Here is an 11,630-nt window from a genome sequence, read left to right as displayed (position 1 = left end):
CAAGGAAAAAAATTTTTTAATTATGTTTCCATCAGTTCTTTCTCTGGAGATGAATAGCATTTTTATCATAGATCCTTCAGAGTTGTCTTGGATCATAGAATTGCTGAGAATAGCTAAGCCATTCACAGCTGATCATCTTACAATATTGCTGTTATTTTGTACACAGTACATGTCACTTTGTACTTTTCATCAGCTCATAGAAGTCTTTCCAGGTTTTCCTGGAAACTGATTAAAAAATACAATGAATTTTAAGTAGCATTTCTTTTTTATCACAAAAGTATTTTTTTATTATTTTTTCAGTTATATGTAAAGATTGTTTTCAACATTTGCTTTCATAAGATTTTTAGTTCCAAATTTTTCTCCCTCCCTCCCTTCCTTTCCCCCTCCCCAAGGCAGAAAGCAATCTGATATAGGTTATATATGTATAATCACATTAAACATATTTCTGCATTAGTCATGTTGTGAAAGAAGAATCAGAACAAAAGGGGAAAACCTCAAAAAAAAAAAAAGGCTAAACAGTATGGTTCAATCTTCATTGAGAATCCACAGTTCTTTTTTTTCTGGATGTGAAGAATATTTTCCATCATGAGTCCTTTGGAGTTGTTTTGGATCACTGTATTCCTGAGAAGAGTTAAGTCTATCATAGTTAATCATAGCACAATGTTTCTGTTACTTTGTATAATGTTCTCCTGGTTCTGCTCACTTCACTCAGCATCAGTCTACTTAAGTCTTTCCAAGTTTTTCTGAAATCTGCCTGCTCATCATTTCTTACAGCACAATAGGATTCCATTACATTCATATGCCACAATTAAGTAGCATTTCTTACCCATTTTCTGTGGTCTGTTTTGCTCAATACCACAACCCTCCATTCCTCAGCCCTTTTGGTGGGGGATAAAAGGGTTTTTATAACCTGAGGAATAGAAGGAAGGAAATATGGCTGATCCAAGTTAACCATGGGGTCTTTTTATTGTGGCAGTCATTTGTCATTTTTAGGGATAAAGTGGGGTGTTTTTTTTAACATTTCCCTTGGGAAAACCAGCAGGTCAAGTTAAAGGACAACAATAGTTTCTGTTTCCCTGATGTAGAAAAGGTTAAGAAATTGATTTTTAACTTTCCACCTCCCTCTAGTTGTCCCTCCTTCCCATTAGGACTGCCCCTAATCCCCGACAGTTTACATAAAGCTTAGAGGTGCTGGGAACTTGGAAATCAAAGCCTTGGTACTCCCCTTCTGCACAATGAACCTGACTGCCAATGATCACCGAATACCTTTGAATGATGGAAATAGCATTCCTATCATTGGGCTTGGTACCTATTCAGATATCGTAAGATGATTTCTATTTTTCCTCCTGTGTCATTATTATAGCAACTTTGTTTTGAGACATACTTGTTTAAACTTTATTTTGAGTAGATTTGATTGAGTCATAGTTTATTCTGCATATGCCTAATTTCAGTAGAACTGTTATTCTTTTGTATGGGTACTAAGAAAAGGGTTGAGAATTTAACCTAAAGAATATTATTTATATTCCTTTAAACGCTAATGAATATTTCACATTAAGACTTACACCTTTTTTTGATCCAGTAGGCCAGTAGTTCACAGAGTGTGGGGATCCCCAAAACCCTTTCAGGGGGTTCCATGATATCAAAATTATTTTTACGATAACACTAAGACATTATTTGTCAGTCAAGGTGCTCTTCCTTTTCCAAATACATACCTCTGTGAAGCCATATGTCTTTCCTATACTTCAACCAAAATAACAGTGCAATAAATTGAATGCAAAAACAGATATGAGAATCTAAATGTCTTCTATTAAGCCAGACATTAAAGAGATTTGCAAAAATAATGACATAATAAAACCCTGCTTTTCTTACTAATTTTTTGTTTTGGAAAATATAGGTATTTTTTAATTTAATAATTCTTAATTATAAATTTTAATTTCTAATGTGATATTGATTGATATAACCCACATAAACAAAAGCACTTCAGCCTTTTCCATAATTTTTAAGGTGGTCCTGAGGCCAAAACATTTAAGAAGCACTGCAGTAGGTCAATATAGAAATGTTTTTTGGACACATGAGTCATATGTCATAGATTTAGAGCTGAAGGAATCTTAGATCATCTAAGTCCAACCCCTTCATTTTACAAATGAGGAAACTAAGTCCCAGGGAAGTTAATTGACTTCCCAACCACATATGGATAGTAAATGGAAGAGCTGAGAGTTGAACTCAAAACCTTCGATTCCAAATTCAGGGCTTTTTCCCCTGTAACACAAGTTATGGTCATTGTTCTCTTTTGTGAATTATTTTTTAACTTAGAATGAGTAAATGGTTCAAGGATAGTTAACCACCTGAACAGGCTTCCTTTTTCATTTGTTATTCAGTAATCTGGGTTGTGGTTATAGTGTATGTAGGAGGTAACTACTGGTTTCTCTGTGTTTGAATTTTATAGAGGCTAATCAATCTGAGTAGAATATATATGAAACTGTCTGTGTTGGCGGGGAGAGAGGGAGGAGTAGACAGAGAGGGGAGTAGAGAGAAGCAGGGACAGAGAAGGGGGACAGAGAGGGAGAAGGAAAAGGAGAGACAGAGACAGAGAAAGCTCATGTATAGCTGGCTGTGTATATGAGAATGACTGAATGTGTGACTGCTTCTCTGGTGACCTAGCCAAGCCAGCCTAGTGTATTAACAAGGCATCACAAAGGAGAAGGAAGCAGCAGCATGTGTCAGACAAGTCAAATCACTGTCATACCTCAACTACCACTTTTCCTCAAACCCCAAACAGAGCTATCAGCTCAAAAGCTCTGGGAAGAACAGTCAGTCAATAAGCATTTATTAAGCACCTATTATTTGCCTGGAACTGTGCTAAATGCTGGGGATACAAAGAAAAGCAAAAACTGTTCCTGTTTTCAAGGAACTCGCAATCAAATAGAAGAGACAATATGTGAACAACTTTGTACAAACAATCTACAGATAGAATAAGTAGGATGTAATCAACAGAGGGAAGACACTGATCCCTCTTAATTCTCAGATTGGAGAAGATTTCCTGTAGAAAATGGGATTTAGGGGCAGCTAGGTGGTGCAGTGGATAGAGCACCAGCCCTGGAGTCAGGAGGACCTGAGTTCAAATCCAGCCTCAGACACTTAACACTTACTAGCTGTGTGAACCTGGGCAAGTCACTTAACCCCAATTGCCTCACTAAAAACAAACAAACAAACAAACAAACAAAAGGATTTATTCAGGGACTTGAAAGAAGCCAGGGACTGCCTGCTCCCTCCCAGATCACTGGTCCTACTCCCTGCTGGACCCCTGCAGCCATCATCCAGTGAAGTGGCCCCTGGAGAAATGCATTCTGACAACTGTTTCTATAAATACAATAGTTCCTTCCTCCACAGCAGGACAGGTGTTCAAGAACCCAAAAGGAAGGTTCTCACCACCAAAATCCTTGGCTCTGTCAACCTGAAAATTAATAAAAACAATCAATATAACAAAATCAAGGTCTTTAATTGGGGCAGAGGAGTTGCAACTCATGGGAAGTGCTAGGAGTACCCAAAAAGAGAACTGGGGACAGGGTTTATATAGGGTACCAAAACAGAAAGAGCTATGAGAGTGCCTTTGGGAAGAGTAATTTTTTCTCAGTTTCACAAGATAAGTTGTTTTATATAACAAGGAAAAGTATATAAAACTTGGAGATCTCTGGAGGGGAGATTTGGGGAGATCTATCATATAGTCAGAGCCTGGAGTTGACAAAGTCTGGTCAGCCCCAGGCAATTCATTGGCCTGGGATTGGAGACCAGGGCAGCTTCAAGTCTCTTCTCATTCAACTGTGTTTGTCAGAACAATCGAGGTGCTCAGTATCAAAATGGGCATGGTTCTTTCAGTGGAAATGACATTAAAGATGCATTTCAATCTGTTTTATTGCTGTATCCTAAGGACCATGGGAACCTTCCAACTGACCTTCAGGCAGTTGAAACCTTCCCTATGTCTTGTGATCCCCATTGAATATGAGCTTCTTGAAAGTTCTCTGCCTTTCCCTTTTTATCTATGATGCTTATCACAGTGCATTGCACATAGTAAGCATGATAAAAGCTTATTCATTCATTAATTTAAATATGCTGGAGAATATGTGTATGTCATAGTCCATGATATTTTGATTCTTGTGAGGATCAAGTGAGATAACATGTGTCAGTCTCTTGGGAAACCTTAAGGCGATATATATGGCACATATGTATGTGTCTATACATATATATGTCTCTCACATGTAGCATAAAGGTGTCATGTGACTTAAAGGGAGACAGAATGAATATTTCTAGCCTCTTCTCCCTCCATCTTTCTCCAAAAGAGACTTTAATTCCTGCCAGGAGGGGAAGCAGGAAGTTGGGGCCTGGTGGTTTGACCACCCTGTCCTTCTAAGAGAGCAGGAGTACCAGGCTAATACATCTACCTACTCTCTTAAATATTATTTATCTACGGGGTGAGGTTTTCAAGTTCAGTCTAAATTCTGATGACTGTTTCATTAATTGAGGAGAAGGACCCCAAGCTTGAATCCTTTCCCACCAAATATCAGTTCCACAATGAACCCACATAGTAATATTATCAAAGAAATACGTTTATCTAATTTTGATAGTGAAACAGACTTCAGAAAAAGTAAACAAGAAGATATGTAGCAGACAATACAGAATGAAGGAGCTCACCCATTGGAAGTGAGGTAGGTCTGTTTAACTAAAAGAGAGTCCTAGATTTCTCTCATGGGGAAGTTCCTCAAAGTCTCCAGTGTTGTAAGCTTGGAATAGGGACAGGATGGAGACTACAAGCTCCTGTCACATCAGCTTTTTCCCAGAATCTTTTCCTTCAGCCACCTGAAGTGGGATTGGCATCATCTATCTTCTCTCTCAAAGCTGGAATCCAGAAGCTTGCAAAGCAACTGCAGAACCCCAAGAGCTGGAAGAACTAGAAGAACATTTGAAGAAAATTCAAAGGGAAGCAGACCCTCTGTTTCCTGTTCTCACCAATTCTGCTCTGCTCCTCATATAGGCAAGGGGCATTGATCTCCATTAATCAGTAAGTAGGAGGTCCAGTGCTAATGAATTTTGGCACTGTGGTTACATTCAGAAATGCTAGCTATTGTTAGCACAGGTGAGCATTTTGGGGGGTCCATACTTGTGATCTGAATAGAAATAATCTCTACCAGCATAGACTAGCAACTAAGCTCTGACAGTCTTAGGGAGATGCATAGAACACTGAAAGTCAGCCTAGCTTGGAGGATAGAAACCTCCCCTAGAGTCAAGAAACCTGAATTCAGGTCCTGTCTCTGACAGATAATGGATGTATGGCCACATAGGAGCACGTGGAGGAAAATATATCTGGGGCCATATGTGATTGCCCATTCCAATGTGACTGGTTCTCTGTATGTATATTAGTGCATGAAAAAGGATTATAGGCATGATTATATAGGAGCATATCTGAGAAAGAATGCATCTGAACTGTATCTATGAATGTTCAGTTCCTTGAGACTTGGGCAGAATGGAAATGATAATTTATTAAGTGCCTACTATGTTCCAGACACTGTGCTAAGTGCCTTACAAATATGATCTCATTTGATCCTCACAGCCACCATGGGAGGGAGAGGCTATTATCATTCCCATTTTACAGTTGAGGAAACTGAGGCAAACAGAGGTTAAGTGACTTGCCCAGGGTCACACATCTAGTAAGTATCTGAAGCCAGATTAGAATTCAAGTCTCCTGACTTCAAGCTCAGTGCTCTATTTACTGAGCTACCTAGGATTTTTCTGCATATTTTCAATAGAGGCATCATGGCGTAGGGGACAGAGAGCTGATCTTGGAAAAGGGGGGGCTTTGTACAGTAGAAGAACTGTGGCGTTAGAATCAAGGGATTCCTCTTGGGCTTACCGCTTGTGAGACCTTGGGCAAATTACTTAACCTTCTTTGCCATGAGGGATGGACTAGATGACCTCTGACATCCCTTCAAGATCTAGATCTCTGGGGTGCGAGGCAAGATGGCGCTGACTCAGGGCACTAAGCGAAAAGTCTGTTACTATTACGATGGGGATGTCGGGAATTACTACTATGGGCAGGGCCACCCAATGAAACCCCATCGAATCCGAATGACTCACAACCTGCTACTAAACTATGGACTCTACCGGAAGATGGAGATCTATCGGCCCCACAAAGCCCATGTGGATGAGATGACCAAGTACCACAGTGATGACTACATTAAGCTTTTGCGCTCTATCCGTCCTGATAATATGTCGGAGTACAGCAAGCAGATGCAGAGATTTAATGTTGGTGAAGACTGCCCAGTGTTTGATGGCTTATTTGAGTTCTGTCAGCTATCCACCGGTGGATCTGTAGCTAGTGCAGTGAAGCTTAATAAACAGCAGACGGACATTGCTGTGAACTGGGCTGGGGGCCTGCACCACGCTAAGAAGTCTGAAGCTTCTGGCTTCTGTTACGTCAATGACATTGTGTTGGCTATCCTGGAACTGTTAAAGTACCACCAGAGGGTGCTGTACATTGACATTGACATTCACCATGGCGATGGCGTGGAAGAAGCATTCTACACCACAGATCGGGTCATGACAGTGTCCTTTCATAAGTATGGAGAATACTTCCCGGGAACGGGTGACCTACGGGACATTGGAGTTGGCAAAGGCAAATACTATGCTGTCAACTACCCGCTTCAAGATGGGATCGATGACAAGTCTTATGAGGCCATTTTCAAACCAGTTATGTCCAAGGTGATGGAGACCTTTCAGCCCAATGCAGTGGTCTTGCAGTGTGGTTCTGATTCCTTGTCCGGAGACCGATTAGGCTGTTTCAACCTTACCATTAAAGGCCATGCCAAGTGCGTGGAGTTTGTCAAGAGCTTCAATCTGCCCATGCTGATGCTGGGAGGGGGCGGCTACACCATCCACAATGTAGCCCGGTGCTGGACGTACGAGACAGCTGTGGCCTTGGACACAGAGATTCCCAACGAACTTCCCTACAATGATTACTTTGAATACTTTGGACCGGATTTCAAACTTCACATCAGCCCATCTAACATGACAAATCAGAATACCAATGAGTACTTGGAGAAGATCAAGCAAAGGTTGTTTGAGAACCTTCGGATGTTGCCACATGCTCCTGGTGTCCAGATGCAGCCCATTCCTGAGGATGGGATACAGGAGGACAGTGGAGATGAGGATGAAGAAGATCCTGACAAGCGAATTTCAATATGCTCCTCAGACAAGAGAATCGCATGTGAGGAGGAGTTTTCAGACTCAGATGAAGAAGGGGAGGGTGGTTGCAAGAACTCAGCCAACTTCAAGAAAGCCAAGAGAGTTAAAATGGAAGAGGAGAAGGATCGAGAGCCAGAGGAGAAAAAAGAAGCAAAAGAGGAGGAGAAGACAAAGGAAGAGAAACCTGAAGCCAAAGGGGTGAAGGAGGAAACCAAGTCGGCCTGAGCGATCCAGCTTTCCTTGGGGCCTGCTGCCCATACCTCCTTCCTGTTTCCTTACCCCTACATCCTCAGAGTTTATATTTTCTATATGTCTCTCTATTTATATATAAATATATGAACTAGAACTGTCCCTACAACACAGGAACTAGGGGGTTTGCTGTTGGCTACCCGATCCAATGCCTTTGTTGCCTTGTACACCTGAGACCCAGTCAGGTGAATCCATTTCTTGCCTGACTTGCTGTTTAGGGCCTGGGAGCATTTTTTCTAGGTGGGTTATTTTTAAGATGACATAGGACACATTGCCCTAGGTGGCTGGGTTGAGTAGCCTCCACAGCCCCCCTTATCTCTCTCTCTCTCTCTCTCTCTCTCTCTCTCTCTCTCTCGGCCTTTTTATTCCTCTAAATTTAATTTGAAACTCAGTGAAGTTTTCGAAAGCATGACAGGTAATATGTCTGTCCAGCTTCCTCTGGCGGTTCCTGTGTAGGTCCAGGTATTTAGCCAACCACCTTCCCCTGTCCTGAGGTGAAGTTAGCATCTGCTCACAGATGCTATGCCTGGTTCCCTCGGTCCATGGGCATGTGGCAGGGATGTGCCTTCTTGCTGGTTCACCTCTTGTTAGCCAGGGGCACCTTGTGCTTCCCATACCTCAGCAGATTCTAGGCTAAGGGCTCTTGGCTCCCCTTTCACTGGTATCAAATAGTCCCCTTTTTTCCCCTGGCTAGGACCCACCGATGTCGACTGTTTGTGTGAGAGTGGTCTGGGTTGGAATCTATGGTGTGGTTTCCATTTTGAGATTATTTTTGTTTTTTTGAAGAATCTTTGTAATAAAACTGGTACATTTTTATGCAAAAAAAAAAAAAGATCTAGATCTCTGATCACATTCCCTAGAATCTGAGTTTTCTAGTTCTGTAACCCCAAATGAGCCCCTTACTCTAAACAAATCATATAACCTCTACCAGATTCAGGTAACTTCCTGAGTAGCTCTCAAGAACTAAGTAATTGCTATTTGCCAGTGGGAGAGTGAAGGGAATTTCTCTACCTGAAATCAAATATCCTTCACCTAATTAAAACCCTCTGTTTAGAAAGAAGAGATACAAAAGAAATCCATAGTTTCAACTTATAAGGAGTTGGCATTCTAATTAATAAGTAAGACATAAAAAGATATAGAAGCTTACTGTTTGATTTGTTGATGAAGAAAATGCTTTCCAACACCCCTCTTCACTTTTAGAAATGATTAACAACAAAACAACAACAACAACAAAAAACCCCAGCATAGGAAGGGAATGGTGATTCTAGGATGTGAGAAAAGGTTTTCCTTTAAAAAAAAAACAAAAACAAAACCTAAATCAGATCACACTGTCTACCAGAAAATAGAAAATACCTGGAAATTTGGAGACAGAATTTAGAGTAGGAGAGGCAGTCCCAGCTTGTGCTCATATTGGGAAGGGAAGAGAGTAGAGAGGGGAAGAAAATCAGAATCCCATCAAGCAGGCTTGTGCTAGGATCCCTCTAGCTCCCATCCTGAAGGAAGGCAGCAACAGACCATAAATTCCTCTACCCCAACAATTCCGAGGAATAGATCTCCAGAAATCAGAATCTAGGCAGCCACCAGTTCACCTGACCCAGGGAAGCCTGAGGTAGGAGTAGAGGAGAGCCTGAAGACTTCTAATATACTCCTTCAATCACCCGAAGGATCAAATCCAGTTTAATGTGAGGAGACAGTTTTAGTAGTGTGATTTCCGGGTCCCCGGCTGTCAAAAATGTCTCCCCACACATCTGTTGATGACTGGCAGCTGATTTTCCAGGTTGCGTTGGGGTCAGCATTGTGGCAGTTGAGTGAGTCTTTTGGGAGGCCAGGCAGAGAGACTATCCTAGAAGAGAATGTCCGAATACTTGGCTCTGCTGTGTGACTTTATGCATGCAGTTACCTCTCTGTACCTTCACTTAGTTTCCTGCTTTGTCAAATAAGGCAATGGGCTAAGTGACCTCAAAGGTCCTTCCTAATTCTATACTTAGGTGATTTCTGAAAGTTTTCATTTCACAATCTGAGATGTTTTATAAAGTTCCAGGTACGAATGACTCGAGGAATTGATACATGAAAGGTCAAGAATAATCAGTAAATAGTTATTAAGTACTGAGTGCTTGGTACTGGGCTACATGTACCCTTAGCATATGTGACTCAGTCTTAGATGTCAATACTACAGAAAACCCACTGTTTCATCATTGGAGGTCTTCTCTGCGCCAATACAGATTGTAATTTTGCCACCCTTCAATAGATTGTCCCCATGAGTCGCTGTAACAAAAATTCATCTGCATATATTTTAAATTTATGGAAATTTTATTTTTTCATAGGCAGCTGTATGGAGCATTGGGTCTAGAGTCAGGAAGGCCCCAGTTCAAACCCAGTCTCAGACACTAGTGATCCTGGACATATCACTTAAACTCTGTTGGCCTCAATTTCCTTAACTGTAAAAACAATGGGGATAATAATACCTACTTCACAAAGTTGTGAATATCAAATGAGATATTTGTAAAGTGCTTAGCACAGTGCACAGCACACAGGAGGCAATTAATAAGTTCTTATTTCCTTTCTCTCTTCTTCTTTTCTGTATCTGTGTGTATCTTGTTTTCCTCTAGGGGGAATGTGAGTTCTTTTTTTGTTTGTTTTGGTTTGGTTTGGGGTTTTTTGCGGGTCAATGAGGGTTAAGTGACTTGCCCAGGGTCACACAGCTAGTAAGTGTCAAGTATCTGAGGTCAGATTTGAACTCAGGTCCTACTGAATGCAGGGCCGGTGCTCTATCCACTGCACCACCTAGCTGCCCCCGGAATGTGAGTTCTTAAAGGCAAAGACTATTTTGGAGGATGATTTTGGATCCTTGTACTTTACTGAGCACTTGATCAATCCCTGCCAAATTTAACAGCCAGTCTTAACTAGTATAGACACAGCCTGTCCTGATGGCCACACTCAAAATCTTTGCTACAACCAACCAGAAGTCATTTTCCACTGACATTTACCTTCAAGACTGCAGAATTACAACCATGCCATGATGAGGCATCAGGGTAGTCTACCAGGTCATTCAGTCAACAAATCTGATGGTTACCATATTTGTTCCTGTATTGATATGGAAGAAAAGGAATATCAGTTCTCCTGGTTTCCAGTACAGAATGACACTGCATACTTCACATGCTTTTCAAGGTATTGAATGAGATATACATTTTCAAACATGGCCAATATGGGAATTTGTTTTGTTTGACTATGCATGTATATCTGTGGGAAGGGAATGAAGGAAGTGAAGAGGGAAGGCAAGGAGGTGGACACATTTTTTTAAAGCACAGAAGAGAACATGAGGAAGTACAGAAAGAAACGGACAAACAAGAGAACTTTGAAAGTTACATGTTGAATTTATTTTATATGTAAAAGGAAAAGCAAGTTTCATATAATGGAGATTTGTGGTTTCATGTATATCCAAATATGAGAAACAGCCTGCACTAAAGAAAGGAGATGGAATGTTGTATATGGGGAACAGCAAGTAATCCAGTTTGTTAGACCCATAGTATATGAAAAGAACTAATGTATAATCAGTCTGGGAAGGTAGGTTGGAATCAGATTGTGAAGAGTTTTCAATGCCATAAATAGCGGTTTATATTTTATCCTATAAGCAACAGAAATCCACTGAAGCTTCCTGATATGGGCAGTGACATGGTTACACCTGGAATTTTGATTTGATAATTATATGGAAGATAACTTAGATAAGTTAGATAAGAGCTTGAATGCTGTGACTGTAGTCTAAAGATGAGATGATGAGGACCTCAACTAAGGTGGTAGTTGTATAAGTAGAGGGAAAGATAATGAATCTGGATATATTTTCCAATGAATCAACAGTATTTACATGCCTAATATATGCCTGACACTGTACCAGGATCTATGAATCCAAATATAAAGATGAGACCATTGTTAGCCTCAATTCTAATAGGATGATATAACACTTATAGAGGATTAGTGGACAGGAAAGGAAGTTTTGATCTGGGAAGTCATGGAGATTATGAATGGAGCCAAAGGATAGTTGATTATCATACCCTTTCTAGTAATGTTGATTTGATTATGTTCCAACAAAGGTAGGGGGGAGGAGGGAAGGGGTGGTAATATATATTATGGCAAGTCATATGATAGGA

The 11,630-nt window shown here is 40.7% G+C and overlaps 2 protein-coding genes across 4 annotated transcripts in view; both read left to right on the top strand.

The window, feature by feature from the left end:
- The first annotated feature begins 1,197 nt into the window (after positions 1 to 1,197).
- The window catches only part of AKR1D1 (aldo-keto reductase family 1 member D1), a 55,312-nt gene continuing 44,879 nt past the window's right edge, over positions 1,198 to 11,630 (top strand). The window contains exon 1 of one of the 3 annotated variants that reach the window (XM_043967459.1): positions 1,198 to 1,322. In XM_043967459.1, the coding sequence (XP_043823394.1) occupies positions 1,236 to 1,322 (87 nt within the window). In that variant the 5' untranslated portion in view covers positions 1,198 to 1,235. Of the gene's footprint in view, positions 1,323 to 10,263; positions 10,654 to 11,630 lie in introns of those variants that run through there. The other 2 variants (XM_043967461.1, XM_043967460.1) reach the window with 2 other exon arrangements.
- On the top strand, positions 5,692 to 7,809 carry LOC122728648 (histone deacetylase 1-like). Its single transcript, XM_043967458.1, has one exon. The coding sequence runs from the start codon at positions 6,013 to 6,015 to the stop codon at positions 7,459 to 7,461; it is 1,449 nt and encodes a 482-aa protein (XP_043823393.1). The 5' UTR covers positions 5,692 to 6,012; the 3' UTR covers positions 7,462 to 7,809.

Source organism: Dromiciops gliroides, chromosome 5 (genome assembly GCF_019393635.1).
Source record: "Dromiciops gliroides isolate mDroGli1 chromosome 5, mDroGli1.pri, whole genome shotgun sequence".
In the NCBI taxonomy this organism is placed as follows: Eukaryota; Metazoa; Chordata; class Mammalia; order Microbiotheria; family Microbiotheriidae; genus Dromiciops; species Dromiciops gliroides.
The sequence above is the reverse complement of the archived record's forward strand: the minus strand, read 5'-3'. Positions and strand labels throughout refer to the sequence as shown.